We start from the raw sequence: 19,652 nt of genomic DNA on the forward strand, positions 1-19,652 counted from the left end.
ACCACCACCATGGCCCCAGGGGCACCCCAGGGCTGCCTGGGGTTGCTAGCAGTGCATTTAGCCCTGGGGCATCCAGGAGCTCTCTTTTTCTCCAGGGGAAACCACAGGGTCCATAAAGGAAAGAGGTTTTCCACAGCCTTTATGATCCCAGCTCCTGAAATTGCCATAGCTAAGCAGGTTGGGAGGTTCCTAGTGAGGGATCTTAGAACCACAGAGCCATGGAAGTGTTTGGGTTGGGAAAGCCTTCCATGTGCAACCAGCAACCCAACCCCACCATGGCCACCAAACCCTGGCCCCAAGGGCCATGGCCACAGGTTTCTGGAACACCTCCAGGCATGGGGCCTCCACCACCTCCCTGGGCAGCCTGTGCCAGTCCCTGACCACCCCTGCAGCAAAGACATTTATCCTCCTCTCCAACCTAACCCTCCCCTGGTGCAACTTGAGGCCATTGCCACTCATCCTATCAGTTGTTACTGGGGAGCAGAGCCCAACCCCTGCCTGGCTCCAGCCTCCTGTCAGGGAGCTGTAGAGAGCAATGAGGTCTCCCTCAGCCTTCTCTTCTCCAGGCTGAACACCCCCAGCTCCCTCAGCTGCTCCTCCCCAGCCCTGTTCTCCACCTGTCCCCCAGAAGCAAACTAAACCCCATTCAAGGAGGGGCATCCCCTGCAGGCAGGGCCCTTGGCTGCCCTGAGCTTCCCTGCTGCTCTGGGGGCACAGATCAGGGGTTTGTCAGCATCATCTCAGCTGCATTCATCAATGGCCTGGGAAAAGGGAACCTAAGCAGTTTGCTGGTGATACAGAACTGGGAGGAGTGGCTGACACCCCCCAGGCTGTGCTGGCATCCAATGGGACCTGGCCAGGCTGGAGAGCAGGGCAGAGGGAACCTCATGAAGCTCCACCAGGGCAAGTGCAGGGTCCTACCCCTGGGGGAAGAACAACCTCCACCAGGACAGGTGAGGGGAGACCTGCTGGGAAGCAGCTCCAAGGAGGACCTGGGAGAGCTGGGGGACAACTAATTCACCATGAGCCAGCAAAGTGCCCTGCTGGGCAAGAAGGCCAATGGGCTCCTGGGGTGCATTAAGAAGAGCAGGTCAAGGGGAGGTTCTCCTTCCCCTCTGTCCTGCCCAACTGAGGCCACATCTGGAGTCCTGGGTCCAATTCTGGGCTCCCCAACTTCAGAGCGACAGAGAACTGCTGGAGAGCCCGGGGAGGCTCCAAAGCTGCTGAGGGGCCTGGAGCAACTCTGGGAGGAGCAAAGGCTGAGAGCCCTGGGGCTGAGAGCCTGCAGAAGAGCAGCCCCAGAGGGGAGCTGAGCAATGCTCACCAAGAGCTGAAGGCTGGGGGGCAAGAGGCTGGGGCCAGGCTCTGCTCTGTGGTGCCCAGGGACAGCACAAGGGGCACAAACTGGCACCCAGGAGGTTCCATCTGAAGAGGAGGAGAAAGTTGTTTGTTGTGAGGGTGCTGGAGGCCTGGAGCAGGCTGCCCAGAGAGGCTGTGGAGTCTCCTGGTGTGGAGAGCTTCCAACTCCCCCTGGGCATTGTGCTGCTGGGCAAGCTGCTGGGGGTGCCCTGCTTTGGCAGGTGGGGTTGGACTGGATGAGCTCCAGAGGTCCCTTCCAGCCCACACCATCCTGTGCTGTTCTGTGCCTCAAGCTGGTCCCTTTTCTGTTTGAAGGGTGTTGTCTGAGTTCAACAAAGCCAAGTCGAGCCTGGAAGCCCCAGAAGGACAGCTGGTCCCCAGTGTGCTGGGCTGCTCCCCACAGCCACCCTCCTGCCCCCTGGCCACATCTCCCTTCCCCCCATCCCCATCTCCTGGAGCTCACCAGCAGCCTCCTCCCAGCACCAGCAGGCCCAGCCCTGCCACAGTGCCCAGCGGCGAGGGGGACAGAGAGGCAGCACCAGAAGCTGGTGGTTCAGCAGGGGTCTGTGCCCCACTGCCTGGTGGTCTGAGCAGAGGAGAGAGCAGCAGAGGAGAGAGCAGCAAAGAGAGCAGCAGAGGAGAGAGCAGCAGAGAAGAGAGCAGCAGAGGAGAGAGCAGCAAAGAGAGCAGCAGAGGCAGCAGCGAGACGAATGCAGCGCTCCGCAGCCCCACGGCCCAGAGCCTCCCTTCTCCCCTGCTGGGGTGTCCAGTAAGTCTCACAGCTCCTTGCTCTTTGATCTCCTTGGGTTTATGCTTCCTTGACCAGCAGATCTCATGGAACAGGAGAGCAGGACTGGGGGCACTTTCTGAGCAGGCAGCATGTTCTCCAAGCTCTCCTCTTCCGTGCTGCTTCCGCTCTCCTAACAGCACTTTGGGTCTGAGTGATGCTCCCTGCTCCATCAGCAGCTCCATGGAGCTGTCCCCTGGGAGAAACTGGCTCCAAGCTGGTGTTCCCTGGTGGAAGAGGCACCAAAGCTTTTGGAGCCCTGCCTGGGTGGACAGCAGGAAGCTGCAGCAGGAAGCCTTTGGGTTGGTGAAGGTTATCTGGGCAGCCATGAGCTCCCAGGCCTGGCCCTGGGCTGTGTGCCAGGGGGCTCATGGGGGCCACATAGGAGGAGGGGGAGGGGGTGACTGGGTGGGAAACCAGCTGTGGTTTACCAGTGAAAGAATACTGATGCAGCACATCTGTTCCTGGAGCAGGGTGGCACTCCTGGGGCAGGGTGGCATTCCTGAGTGCTTAGGCCACCTTCAGCAGCAGCGGATTTCCCCTGCTGCTGCCAAGGAGCTGCTCTGCTTGCTTTTGCCTTCAGGAAGCTCTTTGAACATCCCTGTCCTTTGATTTGTTCCTGGCTCCTGGTTCCTTTTGTTCCCATTCTACTTCCTATCATTTCTATCCTGGTCCCCACTGTATCCATCCTGGTCCCCACTGTTTCCATCCTGGTCTTCATGGTTACCATCTTAGTCCCCATGGTTTCCACCCAGGTCCCCATCATTTCCATCTTAGCTCTCATCATTTCCATCCTGGTCCCCATCATCATTTCCATCCCAGTCCTCATGGTTTCTATCCAAACCCAAACCATTTCCACCCAGGTCCCCATCATTTCCATTCTAGTCCTCATGGTTTCCACCCTGGCTCCCATCACTTCCACCCTGGCTCCCATCACTTCCACCCTGGCTCCCATCACTTCCACCCTGGCTCCCATCACTTCCACCCTAGTCCCCACTGTTTCCATCCTGGTCTTCATGGTTTCCATCTTGGTCCCCATGGTTTCCACCCTGGTCCCCACTGTTTCCATCTTAGTCCTCATGGTTTCTGTCCTAACCCAAATCATTTCCACCCAGGTCCCCATCATTTCCATCTTAGCTCTCATCATTTCCATCCTGGTCTTCATGGTTTCCATCTTAGTTCCCATGATTTCTACCCTGGTCCCCATCATTTCCATCTTAGTCCTCATGGTTTCCACCCTGGCCCCCATTCACTTCCACCCTGGCCCCCATCACTTCCACCCTAGTCCCCACTGTTTCCATCCTGGTCTTCATGGTTTCCACCCTGGTCCCCAGTGTTTCCATCCTAGTCCTCATGGTTTCTGTCCTAATCCCAATCATTTCCACCCTGGTCTCCATCATTTCCATCCTAGTCCTCATGGCTTCCACCCTGATCCTCATCTTTTCCACCCTAGTTCCTGTCATTTCCACCCTAGTCCCCAGTGTTTCCATCCTGGTCTTCATGGTTTCCATCTTAACCCCCATGATTTCTACCCTGGTCCCCATCATTTCCATCCTGGTCCTCATGCACCCTGGTCCCCATCATTTCTAGCCTAGCTCCTGCCATTTCCCCCCTAGTTCCTGTCACTTCCATCCTAGTCCCCATCATCTCCACCCCAGTGAGTTTGGGACATGCTTCCTAACCCCCCACACACACCAAAAAGGTTTCCCTTGGGTTTGGTCTCAGCTGCCTCCCCTCTGTCCCATTTCCTCTGCTGCCCAGGCCCTGCCAGGCTGCCCTGCTCCCTGTGCCAACAGGAAATTGCCCCCTGCCTTGGCATGACTCCCAGCAGCCTGCAGCCCTGGGCTGGCAGTGAGCTGAGCCTGCCTGCACCTGGGCACCTGCACCACCAGCCACTTGTCAGCCTCCCCACGGGGTGCTGGCAGCTCTCCTGCTGTCCCTTCCTGCTGGACTCGGGATGAAAGGCTCTTGGGAAGCAGCTGAGAGGTTGTTCCTGCTGGGATGCAGCCCTGGAAGGGATGGCAGGGTCTAAGGAAGCTTTTGCCAGGGCACTGAGCTGGGTCACAGGTGGCTCTTGGTGTGTGTTTGAGGACCTTGCCTCAGAACCTCAGGCCAGAACCCCCCCAGGGAAGTCAGTAGCCAGGTGCTCTTCCAGCTTAATGAGCTTTCTGCTGCTCATGGCTCTCTTCCCCTCCTGACACAGGGAGGCTGAGGTTCCCTCTGCCTTCCCTGCCTTGCTTTTTGCCTGTGCTGCTCAGGCCTGGCGTTTGCTGCACCTGCTTGTGAGCCACAAGGCTTCATTCCATCCTGGACACCTCCTCTGTTCTTCCTGGAGCAAGGGTGGCACAGTGCTGATGCCCTCCCATGGCATGGCTGGGTTCCACCTGCTGCCAGAAGTACTTCATGGACCAAGCATCTTATAGAATAGCTTGGGTGGGAAGGGAGCACCCAAGGGAGCTCATCCAGGCCAAGCCCCTCAGCCACTTCTACCTGCAGCCAGCAGGGACAGCCCCAGCCCCAGCAGGCTGCTCACAGCCCCACACAACCTCCCCTGCACTGCTGCCAGCCATGGGGCAGCTCCCAGCTCTCTGGGCAGCCTGGGCCAGGCTCTCCCCACCCTCAGTGCCAAACCTTTCTCCTTCTCTCCACTCTCAAGCTCCCTCTTGCCCTTTCCAACCATCCCCCCTTGTCCTGTCCCATCAGGCCCTGCTCAAAGCTCTGTCCCCAGCTCTCTGCTGGGCCCTTGAAGCACTGCAAGGCCACCAGAAGCTCTCCCTGGAGCCTTCTCTCCTGCAGGCTGCTCAAGGCCAACTCTCTCAGCCTGGCTCCCAGCAGAGGGCTTCCAGCCCTGCCAGCACTGCTGTGGCCTCCTCTGGCCCTGCTCCCCCAGCTCCCTGTCTGTGCTGAGGGCTCCAGAGCTGCCCCAGCCCTGCAGGGGAGGTCTGAGCAGAGCACAGCAGAGGGCAGAATCCCCTCCCTGCCCCTGCTGCCCTCACTGCTGGGGCTCAGCCCAGGCCCTCATTATGGTTCCTGCAGGGAATGTCCTCCCCCTTGGGGCCCCTCCATGATTTGAAGGGGACAGAACTGATCAGTGTTAGACTTTTTGAGTCCCACCAGTGCAGGATTCCAGCACTTGGCAGCTGCCAAGGCAGTCCCCTGGAGTATTCCTGATGGGAGAGAGCAGAGGAGCCACCCCCATGGGAATGGCCACTCATGGGAGTTGAGGGGATCCATGGAGGGGTCCCCATGGGTGGTGCACATTTGAGGGGCTCAGGGTGTTCAGTAGCTTGGGTCATTAATACCTTCATTGCTCTCTCTTGAACAGAAAGGGAAGAGCTGGATCTCAGAAGATGACTTCTACAGACCTGCTCTGGGCGACAGCAGCGAGAGCACAGCCAACATCAACGGCTTTGGGCCTGAGGGAGCTGAGGAGGGGCTGGCCCCGGGGCTCATCAGTGCCCTCGACCTGGAAAGGCTCTCAGTGCCCTCCTCAGAGAGTGGGAAGCCCAAAGCATCCCCTGAGCGGGAGCAGAAGGGCTTCAGCGTGGTGCACCGCAGGCAGATGGGTGCGTGGCAGCCTCCCCTCCCCTGCTGCCTGCCCTGGGCGCTGCTGAGGGGCTGGGCTGGGGGCTTGGCTGAGGGGCACTTGGGAAGATGCTGTTTGCTGAGCTGGTGGCAGCTCAGACAGCTGCAGGAGGCAGAGGAGCAGCTCCCCTTGGCATGGCTGAGCCCAGCATGGCTCCAGCAGGGGTGTTGTAGGAGGGGAGATGATGCTGGCTCTGTCCAGCCTGTGGCCATCCCACTCGTTCCGGCCTCAGAACCTCAGTGCAGGTGGACACAGCACAGAATGGCTTAGGTTGGAAGGGACCTCAGAGGTCATCTACTCCAACCCCCTGTCATGGGCAGGGACACCTCCCACCAGCCCAGGCTGCTCAAGGCCTCATCCAGCCAGGCCCTGAACACCCCGAGGGCGCAGGCAGCCACAGCCTCCCTGGGCAGCCTGTGCCAGAGTCTCCCTACCCTCACACTGAAGAATTTCTTCTTCAGCTCCAGTCTAACCCTGCTCTGCCTCAGTTTAAAGCCATTCCCCTTGCCCTGTCACTGGACATGATGGAGGCAAAGGTCCTGTGAACTCCTGCCCCCAGGACCAGCACTCTAAGCTGGTTGCTTGCTGCAGGCAGCTCCTTGGCTTTGCTCTCTCTGCTGCCTTCCCCTTTGTTGGTTCAGCTGAATCCTAGATTCATGGAGTGGGATGGATTGGAAGGGACCTTCAAGATCATCCTGCTCCAACTCTGCTGCCATGGGCAGAGACACCTCCCACCAGCCCAGCTTGCCTTGAACACCTCCAAGGGGGAGGCAGCCACAGCCTCCCTGGGCAACCTGTGCCAGTGCCTCCCCACTGTTCCAGGCCAGGTTGGCCGAGGCCTGGAGCAGCCTGGGCCGGTGTGAGGTGTCCCATGGCAGGGGGGGTTGGAACTGGCTGACCTTTAAGATCCCTTCCAACCCAGAGGCATTCAGCGAATCCCTGCCCCCTCCCTGACCTGAGACGTCTGCTTTGTGCCCAGGCCTGTCCAACCCCTTCCGCGGGCTGCTGAAGCTGGGCAGCCTGGAGCGCAGGGGGGCCATGGGCATCTGGAAGGAGTTCTGCTGCGAGCTGTCCCCGCTGGAGCTGAGGCTCTTCCTGGAGCAGCCGGAGCGCATCTGCGCGGAGAGCTACTCCCTGCTGCGCTGCGAGGCGCTGGCGCTCACCCACGCCGACGGCCGCTTCGAGCTGGTCTTCCTGGGCAAGAAGCTCTGCCTGCGAGCCGCCTCCCGCGACGAGGCCGAGGACTGGCTGGACAGGATCCGGGAGGCGCTGCACAAGTGCCGGCCGCAGCTGGAGGAGGAGGAGTGGGAGACGGTGGAGTGCCGCCCGGAGGAGGGCGGCGAGGGCCAGCCCCCGCTGGGCGACTGCGGCGCTGCCCCGCAGCACGCCGAGGCGCCCGCCGGCAGCCTGGACTGGGCTGCGGCCCCCCAGCCCGAGCTGGATGCCATCAAAGAGGCTGTGCTGTACCTGGAGCTGGACAGGAGCTGGGTGCCCTTCGTTTTCTCCCTGTCTCTGGAGACGCTGAAGTGCTTTAAGGTCCGGAACAATGAGAAGGTCTTGAGCAACAGCTACGGCATCGAGACCATCCAGGACATCCTGCCGGACAGCAGCCTCGGGGGCCCTGCCTTCTTCAAGGTGATCACCTCCAAAGCTGTGCTGAAGCTGCAGGCTGAGAGCGCCCAGGAGGCAGCCTCCTGGAGGGAGCTGGTCCGAGAGGTGCTGATGGCCTACCTGGAGAGCGCCGAGGAGGCAGTGACCCTGGCTGGCAGCCTGGATGGGCACTGCCAGGTCCTGCTGAAGAGCATGGTGAAGGAGAACGGCTTCATGCTGCAGTACCTGGTGGCCATCCCCACTGAGAAGGGCCTGGACTCTCAGAGCTTCATCTGTGCAGGTATGGCTTGGCCTGGCCACCACCAGCTTTGGCTTGGGGGATGGTCAGAGAACCAGCAAATGGTTTGGGTGGGAAGGGGAGGGACCCCCAAAGCTCAGCCAGTCCAAGCCCTGCAGCCAGCAGGGACAGCCCCAGCCCCAGCAGGCTGCTCACAGCCCCACACAACCTCCCCTGCACTGCTGCCAGCCATGGGGCAGCTCCCAGCTCTCTGGGCAGCCTGGGCCAGGCTCTCCCCACCCTCAGTGCCAAACCTTTCTCCTTCTCTCCACTCTCAAGCTCCCTCTTGCCCTTTCCAACCAGCCCCCCTTGTCCTGTCCCATCAGGCCCTGCTCAAAGCTCTGTCCCCAGCTCTCTGCTGGGCCCTTGAAGCACTGCAAGGCCACCAGAAGCTCTCCCTGGAGCCTTCTCTCCTGCAGGCTGCCCAAGGCCAACTCTCTCAGCCTGGCTCCCAGCAGAGGGCTTCCAGCCCTGCCAGCACTGCTGTGGCCTCCTCTGGCCCTGCTCCCCCAGCTCCCTGTCTGTGCTGAGGGCTCCAGAGCTGCCCCAGCCCTGCAGGGGAGGTCTGAGCAGAGCACAGCAGAGGGCAGAATCCCCTCCCTGCCCCTGCTGCCCACCCTGCTGGGGCTCAGCCCAGGCCAGGCTGGGGCTGGGCTGGCAGTGCTTGGTGCCAGCTCATCTCCACCTTTCATGCTGTCACCTTCATTCAGGTTAATGAGATGACATCAAACCAGCACTGCCCTGTGCCCTGGGAGCCCACTGCAGGCCAGCTGCTGGTCTCCCCATCCATACCCCAGCCCCCCAGCCCCTCCATGGTGCTTCACATCCCCAGTCAGAGGCACCTCTGGTGGTCTGTGTGCCCAGGGTGGGTGCCCCCAGTGCTGCAACTCCATCCCACCCTGGCACAGGTACAGCCCCTGGGCTCTTATTTATGGTACTTACAGACAGGCAGTGGAGATCTGGGTTTGAAACCAAGGTCTTAGGTGGAGACCAAGATCTTAGGTGGACCAAGAGGTGCCCAGGACTCTCTCTCTGGCCCCTGGGGCAGGTGCAGGCAGGAGCAGGAGCTGTCAGTCCGGTAGGGCAGCAGGGCAGGGTGTGACAGGCTGGGGCTGCCCAACCTTCCCCCCACCCTCCCCTGGTGCCTCACAGGGCCCTGCTGCTCCACTGGGCTCACACTTGGTGACCTCCCTGGCACCTCTCCTGAGCTCTTCACCTTGGGGAGTTAATTAAACTTGACATTTCTCTCCCTCAGCTGGATTCTCATACCCTGCAGCAGGTTGGGCTCTCTTTCATCTCTCTTCTTTTGTTTCTGTGTATTTATTTGTTTATTCCATTCTCTTTGGGCTCTCCCTTCCCCTCCAGGCTCTGTCCTGCACCATCCACCCACCCACAGCTGGAAGCACCAAGCCAAAAAGACAAATTCCCAGGTTTTAAGTGCAGGTTTCCCTGGGGGGCTGCCTGCTCCCACCCAGCCTGACACCTGAGCCTGAGCTGAGAGTACTTCTGCTCCTCCTTTACTCTGCCCTGGTGAGACCACATCTGGAGTCCTGGGTCCACTTCTGGGCTCCCCAGTTCCAGAGAGACAGGGAACTGCTGGAGAGGGTCCAGTGGAAGCTCCAAAGCTGCTGAGAGGCCTGGAGCAGCTCTGTGAGGAGCAAAGGCTGAGAGCCCTGGGGCTGAGAGCCTGCAGAAGAGCAGCCCCAGAGGGCAGCTGAGCAATGCTCAGTAAGAGCTCCCAGAAGTTTCTCCTCCATGCTGGCAGTGATGGGAGCAGGCTCCTGGGGCAGCATGGATCCCCTCTCACATCCAGGTCATAGAATGGTTTGGGTTGGAAAAGCCCTCTGGGATCAGCCAGTCCAACCATCACCCCAACACCTACATGGCCACTAAGCCATGGCCCCAAGTGCCATGGCCACAGGTTTCTGGCAGGCATCCTGGCCTGCAGCAAGAAGAGTGTGGCCAGCAGGAGCAGGGAGGTCATTCTGCCCTGTGCTCAGCACTGCTGAGGCCACACCTGGAGTCCTGTGTCCAGTTCTGGGCTCCTCAGGTCAGGAAAGAGGTTGAGCTGCTGGAAGGTGTCCAGAGAAGGGCAAGAAAGCTGGGGAGGGGTCTGGAGCACAGCCCTGGGAGGAGAGGCTGAGGGAGCTGGGGTTGCTTAGCCTGCAGAAGAGGAGGCTCAGGGGAGACCTTCTTGCTCTCTGCAACTCCCTGCAGGGAGGTTGGAGCCAGGTGGGGGTTGGTCTCTTCTGCCAGGCAAGCAGCAGCAGAACAAGAGGACACAGTCTCAGGCTGTGCCAGGGGAGGTTTAGGCTGGAGGTGAGGAGAAAGTTCTTCCCAGCAAGAGAGATTGGCCACTGGGATGTGCTGCCCAGGGAGGTGGTGGAGTCCCCACCCCTGGAGGTGTTCAGGAGGGGCTTGGATGTGGCACTTGGAGCCATGGTTTGGTTGCCAGGAGGTGTTGGGTGACAGCTTGGACTTGATGATCTCTGAGCTCTTTTCCAACCTGGTTGATTCTCTGATTCTGGAGCACCTGCAGGGGTGGGGGCTCCACCTCCTCCCTGGGCAGCCTGTGCCAGTGCCTGAGCCCCCTGCTGCTCCCTGCTCCCCGCAGGCTGCTCCAGGCAGATTGGCTTCTCCTTCGGCAAGCCCAAGCTCTGCGCCTTCTCCGGGCTCTACTACTGCGACAGCTGCCACCGGGACGAGGAGACGGTGATCCCCTCGCGCCTCATCCACAACTGGGACCTGGCCAAGCGCGGGGTGAGTCCGGGCCCGGCGCTGCCGCCGGCGGGGGCCGGCTCCGGCGGGGACCGCTCCGGCGGGGGACGGCTCCGGTGGGGGACGGCTCCGGCGGGGGACGGCTCCGGTGGGGGACGGCTCCGGCGGGGGCCGGCTCCGGCGGGGACCGGCTCCGGCGGGGGCCGGCTCCGGCGGGGACCGCTCCGGCGGGGGCCGGCTCCGGCGGGCACCGCTCCGGCGGGGGACGGCTCCGGCGGGGACCGGCTCCGGCGGGGGACGGCTCCGGCGGGGACCGGCTCCGGCGGGGGCCGGCTCCGGCGGGGACCGCTCCGGAGGGGACCGCTCCGGAGGGGACCGCCCGCCGCTGCCGCCCGCCGCGCAGCTGGAGGCGCCCGGCCGAGCCCTCCCTCCCCGCCGCCTCCTGAGGCGCTCCTTGCTGCCTGCCCACCTCTGGCCTCCCTCTGCCCCAGGTTTGCAGGCAGGCTCTGAAGTTCCTCACCCAGATCCACCACCAGCCCCTGATTGACCTGAAGCTGGTCAACGAGAGCCTCTACGACCACGTGGAGACGATGCGCAGGATCCAGCGGAGCAGGGAGCAGCTGAAGCTGCTGGGAGACTATCTCATCATGTGCCGCAGTGGGGCCCTGAAGGAGCTCAGCAAGAGGTGAGGACCCTCTCTGGGGGATGTTTCCTCCTCTTTGCACCCCCATGGCCTCCTGCTCCTCCTCATCCTCGCCGCTGGAGCAGGCAGCTCTGCAGCCAAGGCGAGGGCTGGGCTGTAGCTCCACGTCAGCTGCTCTGAGGAGGGACCCTCTGCTGGCTGGGCTGACACGTTGAGATGTAACTCAGGAAGCACCTTCCTGAGCCCAGGAGCTTCTGGCTGGACAGGAAACACCTGGGGAAGTAGATGAGAGATTGGTTTCCTTTCCTTCCCCCCTTTGAAAGCCTCCCAGGGGCAGGATCTGGGACGTGTGGCACAATGAACAAATCAGACCAGGGGTGATTTTCTTCAGGAGTCTGCATCCCCCCAGGCTCAGCTTCGCTTCAGAGCTGTTGGAGCTGTGGGGGAAGCCATCTCCCACCTTCCTCTCTGTGTTGCTTTGCAGGCTTGATCACAGGCACTACCTCCTGGAGTGTCCCCACAAGTACAGCGTCGCCGACCTGAGGCAGGTGAGAGCTCTGTGAGGTTGTTCTGCTGGTGAGCACCTCCCAGGTCCTGTCTGGGGACCTCCAGCAGGAGGTTTCAAACAGCTTCAGGTGTCCTTCTGCCTCCCTCTTCTCCATCATGGGTGCTCTGCAAGCTTGTGCATCAGCTTGGAGGAAAGTAGCAGCAATTGGCTGCTCACTGGCTGGGCTTGATGGTCTGAAAGGTCTTTTCCACCCTAAGCAGCTCCATGGCTTGATGAGCTGATGACTTCCATTTGCCAAAGTCATTGGCACAAGCCTGTGCCCTCCCAAGAACTTCAGAAACCATGTGAGAGAGTGTGTGTCTCCTGGGTTTACACAGCACTGGTGCTTGCACAGCTCCATACCAACCTCTGGCCACTGCAGGTAGCACTGCAGGTGCTGGGTGCTTGCTCCTCACTGACTGCACAGCCTGGAGCCTGATGCCAGCAGGTTCTGGGTGCTGGGTACTTGGTGCTGGGTGGTTGCTCCTCACTGATTACAGAGCCAAGAGCCTGATCCCTTCAGGTCCTGGGTGCTGGGTACTTGGTGCTGGGTACTTGGTGCTGGGTACTTGGTGCTGGGTACTTGGTGCTGGGTGGATGCTCCTCATTGATTGCAGAGCCAAGAGCCTGATGCCAGCAGGTTCTGTTGCTGGCTACTTGGTGCTGGGTGGTTGCTCCTCATTGATTCCAAAGCCAGGAGCTCCATCCCAGCAGGTCCTGGGTGCTGGGTACGTGGTGCTGGGTGCTTGGTGCTGGGTGATTGGCTCCTCACTGACTCAACAGCCAAGAGCCTGACCCCAGCAGGTGCTGGGTGCTGGGTACTTGGTGCTGGGTACTTGGTACTTGGTGCTGGGTGGATGCTCCTCATTGATTGCAGAGCCAAGAGCCTGATGCCAGCAGGCCCTGGGTGCTGGGTGCTGGGTGGTTGCTCCTCACTGACTCCACAGCCAGGAGCCTGATGCCAGCAGGTGCTGGGTGCTGGGTGCTGGGTGCTTGGTGCTGGGTGGTTGCTCCTCAGTGACTCCACAGCCAGGAGCCTGATGCCAGCAGGTGCTGGGTGCTGGGTGCTTGGTGCTGGGTGGTTGCTCCTCAGTGACTCCACAGCCAGGAGCCTGATGCCAGCAGGCGCTGGGTGCTTGGTGCTGGGTGGTTGCTCCTCACTGACTCCACAGCCAGGAGCCTGATGCCAGCAGGTGCTGGGTGCTGGGTGCTTGGTGCTGGGTGGTTGCTCCTCACTGACTCCACAGCCAGGAGCCTGATGCCAGCAGGTGCTGGGTGCTTGGTGCTGGGTGGTTGCTCCTCACTGACTCCACAGCCAGGAGCCTGATGCCAGCAGGTGCTGGGTGCTTGGTGCTGGGTGGTTGCTCCTCACTGACTCCACAGCCAGGAGCCTGATGCCAGCAGGTGCTGGGTGCTTGGTGCTGGGTGCTGGGTGGTTGCTCCTCACTGACTCCACAGCCAGGAGCCTGATGCCAGCAGGTGCTGGGTGCTGGGTGCTTGGTGCTGGGTGCTGGGTGGTTGCTCCTCACTGACTCCACAGCCAGGAGCCTGATGCCAGCAGGTGCTGGGTGCTTGGTGCTGGGTGCTGGGTGGTTGCTCCTCACTGACTCCACAGCCAGGAGCCTGATGCCAGCAGGTGCTGGGTGCTGGGTGCTTGGTGCTGGGTGCTGGGTGGTTGCTCCTCACTGACTCCACAGCCAGGAGCCTGATGCCAGCAGGTGCTGGGTGCTGGGTACTTGGTGCTGGGTGCTGGGTGGTTGCTCCTCACTGACTCCACAGCCAGGAGCCTGATGCCAGCAGGCGCTGGGTGCTGCTGCCAGCCCTCGGCGGTGCCGTTGCCAGCCGGGCTCCGTGCTTGGGGTCGAGCTTAGAGGCCAGCTCCCCGTGGCAGCACCAGGATCGGCTGTGGTGTGGCCCTGGCACGGTGCAGCCCCAGCAGGGGGTGAGCTGCAGGGCCGGCTGCCCGCCCTGTGCCCGCAGATAGCCGACGGAGCCTTCGAGAGCTTCCTGCACTCCCTGCTCCAGTTTGCCTCCCACCACGTCTACAGCTGTGACCTCTGCACCCAGCGGGGCTTCATCTGCCAGATCTGCAACAGCAGTGACATCATCTTCCCCTTTGAGTTTGACACCACCACCAGGTGAGTGCCAGCCTCACCTCCTGCTGCTGCCAGCCCAGCGCCTGGCGCTGCCCAGGAGCCCGGACCCTGCCCTGGGCTCGTCCCAGGGGCTCTCGCTCTAGGCACAAAGTGGCCTGGAGGAAGGTCTGAGATGGTTGTGGATCCCCATGGTCCCCATGCCCTCCTGGTGCCCATGCCCTCATGATGCCCATGTCTACCTGGTGCCCATGTCCCCATGCCACCCATGTCTACCTGGTGCCCATGTCCCCATGGCACCCATGCCCTCATGGTGCCCATGTCCCCATGGTATCCATAACCCAGGGTACCCATGTGCTCCTGGTATCCATGATTCCATGGTACCCATAGCCTCCTGGTATCCATAGCCTCCTGGTGCCCACATCCTCATGGTATCCATAACCCAGGGTACCCATGTGCTCCTGGTATCCATGATTCCATGGTACCCATAGCCTCCTGGTATCCATAGCCTCCTGGTGCCCACATCCTCATGGTATCCATAACCCAGGGTACCCATGTGCTCCTGGTATCCATGATTCCATGGTACCCATAGCCTCCTGGTATCCATAGCCTCCTGGTGCCCACATCCTCATGGTATCCATAACCCAGGGTACCCATGTGCTCCTGGTATCCATGATTCCATGGTACCCATAGCCTCCTGGTATCCATAGCCTCCTGGTGCCCACATCCTCATGGTATCCATAACCCAGGGTACCCATGTGCTCCTGGTATCCATGATTCCATGGTATCCATAGCCTCCTGGTGCCCATATCCTCATGGTATCCATGTACCTCATGGAATCCACACCCTCCTGGCTTCCACTTCCTCATGGTGCCCACATGCTCCTGGTTTCCATATCCTCCTGGTGCCCATCAGCCCCGAGCCAGAAGTGTGCACTTTGGGACAGCAAGGGACCATTCACCACAGAGCTGAGATGTCACCAAGCCAGGTGGCTTTGCAGAGCCACCCAGCACCTTGTTGCAAAAGCCTGGCTGGGTGCTGGGTGCCAGGATGGCAGAGAGGAAGAGGAGGAGGAAGGTGCTGTGCCCCCTTGCCTCGCTCACCTGGCCAACACATCTCCTGTTCAACTCCTGCCCAAGCCCTCCCAGAGGCTGGAGGAGGGAAGGAGAAGCAGGAGCAGCAATGTTCATGCCTCTGTGCAAGCAGGGAGAAGAGGAAGGACACAGGGGTTTGGAGATCATCTCCTGCACTTGGGTCACAACAGCCCCAGGAATGCTCCAGGCTAAGGGAAGAGTCACTGGAAACTGCCTGGGGGCAAAAAGGACCTGGGGGTGTTGGTCAGCAGCGGCTGAAGATGAACCCAGTGTGCCCAGGTGGCCAAGAAGTAGAGAAAAAGAGGCTGGGGGGAGACCTTTCCCCCTGAAGGGAGTTGGGGCTGGTCTCTTCTCCCAAAGAAAAGTGACAGGCCAGAGGAAATGGCCTCAAGTTGCCCCAGGGGAGGTTTAGGTTGGCCATGAGGAACAATTTCTTCCCCCAAAGGGTTGCCAAGGCCTGGCCCAGGCTGCCCAGGGCAGTGGTGGAGTCCCCATGCCTGGAGGGGTCTCACAGCCCTGGGGATGTGGTGCTGAGGGCCAGGGGTTGGTGGTGCCCTGGCAGTGCTGGGGTAAGGCTTGGCCTGGATGGTCTGAAAGGTCTCTTCCAACCCAAGCCATTCTGTGGCTCTAGATGGTAGGCAGCCCTGTGGGACATGGTGGAGAGAGGCTGGGGGTGTCCCCAGCAGGATGGGGGACACTGGCTTCCTTCTGGCTTTGTCTCCTGCCTGCAGAGCTCCCAGCTGCAGGGTGCCAGTGTGTGGTGGGCTCAGGGGCAGCCCAGGGCTCAGCAGCTGAGCAGGCACTGGCATCAGATGGGGCTGCTGGAAGGTGGATGTCTGCTAAAGCCATCCCAAAGCCTTCCAGCCCAGGAGCCTGCTCCACCTTGGGTGCAGAGAGGTCCTCACCTCCATGGTTATTTGGGAGTGAGGGTGGTCCTGGCAGAGAGGTTTCACAGCCTGCTGCTCTGTGCCCTTGCTCTGCCTGGCAGGCCCCACAAACAACATCCAGAAGCTGCAGGAGATGCCACCAGGACCAGGATCCTTGGGTACCCCACAGTGGTCGCAGCTGCTTGCCAGGTGGCTGAGCAGGGTCTCTCACTCCCCCTCCTTGCCTCAAGGACAGCACCAGGGGATGGATTTTCCCTGGAAGAAGAGCAGGAGGGCTCTGGGAGGTGCAGAGAGGCAGGGCAGAGCTCAGCTGGCTGGGGGGCTCGTGGCCTCTGGAGCTTGTGGACCTCTCTGATCTGTGTTCCCAGCAGAGGAGGTCGTGCAGCAGGAAAGCAGCAGCTCAACCAACATCCTCAGCCTGGCTTCCTGCCCCTCTGCCTGCCCCGGGGCACCCCCAGCTGCTGGGGTCAGAGTCCCTGCCTGCAGGATGTGTCTGAGCCCTCCCTGAACAATGCCTCAGCTCCTCGCAGCTGTGCTGCCTGCTTCCTCCAGCTGCCGAGGGCAGATGGGGGCTGGAGTTGGCCTCCCTAGGGCTGCTGCTCCCTCAGAGACACCCAGGGTGAAAAGCAGCCCCTGGCCCTGCAGACCTCCCTCCCAGTGCTCAGGGAGGAGCTGCATGGAAGTGCACTGAGAAACTGCATGGTGCCAGGGGGCATCTCCTGGCCTGGCTGTGCCCAAGTCTGTTCTGCATCCCCAGGCTTGCAGCCTCCTGGCAGGAGCAGGAGTTAGAACCACAGAATCTGCTTGTTTGGAAGGGGCTTTGCAGATCATCCAGTCCAAGCCATGGCCCTCAGCACCACATCTGCACAGCTTTGAGACCCTTCCAGGCATTGGGACTCCCATCACTGCCCTGGGCAGCCTGGGCCAGGCCTTGACAGCCCTTTGGGGGAAGAAATTGTTGTTCATGTCCAACCTGAACCTCCCCTGGGGTGGTTTGAGGCCATTTCCTCTTGTCCTGACACTTGTTCTTTGGGAGGAGAGCCCAACCCCCACCTCACTGCAACCTCCTTTCAGTTGCAGAGAGCAATGAGGTCTCCTCTCAGCCTCCTTTTCTCCAGACTGAACACCCACAGGTCCCTCAGCTGCTCCCCACCAGCCCTCTTCTCCAGCCCCTCAATGTGCTTCTTGAAGTGAGAGGCCCAGAACTGAACCCAGGATTCAAGCTGTGGCCTCCCCAGTGCCCAGCCCAGGGGCACAATCCCTGCCCTGCTGCTGCTGCCCACAGCATTGCTGCCCCAGCCCAGGCTGCTGGAGGCCTCCTTGGCCCCCTGGGCACTGCTGGCTCATCCTCTGCCACTGCTGACCAGCACCCCCAGGGCCTTTTCCACCAGGCACTCTCCAGCCTCTCTGCCCCCAGCCTGGAGCATTCCTGGGCTTGTGACCCAGGTGCAGGACCCAGCCCTTGGCCTTGTTGAACCTCATCCCTTTGGCCCTTGCTCATGGCTCCAGCCTGGCCAGGTCCCCCTGCAGAGCCTCCTGACCCTCCTGTGACCCAGGTCATGGTCCCTTGCCTGGGGTGTTTCTCCACTCCCCTCTGCACTCATCCTTTGGGCACCTGGGATGTTCAGAGACGTTCACACCCCGCTGGTGCCCCAGGTATTTGCACCTGAGGCCATGAAGAAGCGACCTGCCTGGCCTGCTGCTGCCTGGCCTGGCTGCCTTTTGCTGCTGCTGCTGGCAAGGGGGGTGTGGGGACTGGGTGAAACTGAGCTCAGCCCTCCTGGCTGGGCCCTGCCTGCTGTTGACTCAAGCTCTGTGAACGCCCCAGGCCGAGCTGGGTGTCTCCTGCCCGCCGCCCCGCGCCAGGTGCCATCTGGGGCTGCTTCCATTCCCGCTGTGGCTCCCAGCCAAGTGGCTCCCAGAGCCACTGACTCAAAGGCAACGCCGTACCCGGCCTCCTGACCCCCTTCCTGGTGTCCCCAAGCGGTGTCCCTGTCACCTGCAGGTCCTGCTGGCAGGGTTGGGGAGCTCCTGTCAGCCCCCCAGCCCCAGCAAGCAGAGCGTCCATGCAGCAGCAGCACCGAGCTGCAGCCCAGCCCCACCAGGGGCCGTGGCTGGGCTCTCCCTCCCTGCACCCACACAGGGTTTGGTGTCTCAGCCACAAAGTGTTGCCCTTGTGCTGTCAGAGCTGTGAGGAGAAGGTGCAGGCCTCTCTCAGCACCTCCCTCTTTTATCTGCAAACAAAACCCCAGCAGCTCGCTGGCAGCTGCCCACAGAGCTCCTTCCGGGCGCGCTGCTGCCTTCGCTCTCAGCGTGCTGGAGGTGGATGTTGTGCTCAAGTAGTTCCTGCTCCTGCCTGCAGGCTTCCAGCAGAGCTGGGGCTGGGGCTGGGATCTGTGCTCCAGCAGGGCTGGGAGGAAACTGAGAGGAGTAACTGTCCCCAGGTCTGTAGTTCTCAGCACAGACAGGGAGCTGGGGGAGCAGGGCCAGAGGAGGCCACAGCAGTGCTGGCAGGGCTGGAAGCCCTCTGCTGGGAGCCAGGCTGAGAGAGTTGGCCTTGGGCAGCCTGCAGGAGGGAAGGCTCCAGGGAGACCTTCTGGTGGCCTTGCAGGGCTTCAAGGGCCCAGCAGAGAGCTGGGGACAGAGCTTTGAGCAGGGCCTGATGGGACAGGACAAGGGGGGATGGTTGGAAAGGGCAAGAGGGAGCTTGAGAGTGGAGAGAAGGAGAAAGGTTTGGCACTGAGGGTGGGGAGAGCCTGGCCCAGGCTGCCCAGAGAGCTGGGAGCTGCCCCATGGCTGGCAGCAGTGCAGGGGAGGTTGTGTGGGGCTGTCCCTGCTGGCTGCAGGAGGTTGGACTGGAGGAGCTTTGGAGGTCCCTTCCCACCCAACACCCATTCTGTGATTCTATGATTTGGAGTCAGTTCCACCAAGAAGCCCTTCCAGTGCTGGGGTCACTGGTTGCAGCTGGAGCTGCAGGGAGTGGCAGGCCAGGGGAGGTTGTGTGGGGCTGTGAGCAGCCTGCTGGGGCTGGGGCTGGGGCTGGGGCTGGGGCTGTCCCTGCTGGCTGCAGGGGGCTGCACTGGGTGAGCTGTGGGGGTTCCTTTCCCACCCAAAGCAGTCTGGGCTCCTGTGACTCTGAAGCACCCCCAGGTCTGCTTTGCTCAGGAGGTGTTTGGTCTGTGCCCTGCTGTTGCCAGCACTGTGAGGGCTTTGGTTTCTCCCTTTGCTTTCTCTTAGGTGCAGTGAATGCAAAACTGTCTTCCACCGGGAGTGCCAGGCCCGGGCCCGGTCGTGCCCGCGCTGCGAGCGCCGGCAGCGCTACCAGCGGCAGCTGCAGGCGGAGGCCGGCCTGGAGCCCAACCTGTAGCCCCCGGGGGCCGGCTGTGACGCTGCCCCTGGCATCTCCTCCATCTGCACAAGCATCGAGGGGAAGGGGCTGAGAAGAGAGCCCCCCACCCGCCCGGGGGGGCCGATCCTACCCCCGGCCCTGCCCCGGTGCTCAGCAACGTGCCATGGGTGCTCCTGCCCCACGGAGGGACCCTCTGCCCACCCAGGGCTGAGCAAGGGGGGCTGGAAGGGTCCATCCCCCTCCCCACACACACTAACCTGGTGCTGCTCGGGGGCGCTGCCGGTGCCAGGCCGGTGCCCGGCGCCGCGGGGGGGACGCGGTGGCTTTGCAGGGTGCGAGCTGGGCCTGGCAGCGGGGGGTGGGTGCCGAGGTGCTGACGGTGACCAGAGCTCTCTAGTTTTTTAGGCTGTGCCATACTCCAGAGGCAGTATTTTTATACCCAGGGATTTTGCACAAGGTGGCTGCTCGGGGACCCGAGGGCAGCCACCACGCCGGGAGGGGACACAGTGACACTTTGTGCCTTGAGGGACTTGGCCAGGGCCGGCTGAGCCTCTCCTGCCGGCTCCCGGGAGCCCACCCCTCACCCACCCACCCCTCCCTCACCCTGGCCTCCAGGGAGAGAGGGCAGAGAAGCTCCAGGCCGCTCCTCCCTGCCTGCTGCTCTTAACCCTCCCAGAGATTTTATTGTCCCTTTCCCCCTC

The 19,652-nt window shown here is 61.6% G+C and overlaps 1 protein-coding gene across 1 annotated transcript in view; it reads left to right on the top strand.

Moving 5' to 3' along the window:
* PLEKHM1 (pleckstrin homology and RUN domain containing M1) overlaps positions 1-19,028 on the top strand; it is a 35,237-nt gene extending 16,209 nt beyond the window's left edge. The window contains exons 5-12 of the mRNA XM_054176626.1: positions 2,044-2,128; positions 5,472-5,712; positions 6,712-7,623; positions 10,235-10,380; positions 10,830-11,023; positions 11,466-11,529; positions 13,509-13,666; positions 18,840-19,028. Coding sequence (XP_054032601.1) covers positions 2,044-2,128; positions 5,472-5,712; positions 6,712-7,623; positions 10,235-10,380; positions 10,830-11,023; positions 11,466-11,529; positions 13,509-13,666; positions 18,840-18,969 — 1,930 coding nt within the window. The 3' untranslated portion in view covers positions 18,970-19,028. The remainder of the gene's footprint in view (positions 1-2,043; positions 2,129-5,471; positions 5,713-6,711; positions 7,624-10,234; positions 10,381-10,829; positions 11,024-11,465; positions 11,530-13,508; positions 13,667-18,839) is intronic.
* The last annotated feature ends 624 nt before the right edge of the window (positions 19,029-19,652 follow it).

The sequence above is a fragment of the Dryobates pubescens genome, chromosome 36, assembly GCF_014839835.1.
Source record: "Dryobates pubescens isolate bDryPub1 chromosome 36, bDryPub1.pri, whole genome shotgun sequence".
Classification (NCBI taxonomy): Eukaryota; Metazoa; Chordata; class Aves; order Piciformes; family Picidae; genus Dryobates; species Dryobates pubescens.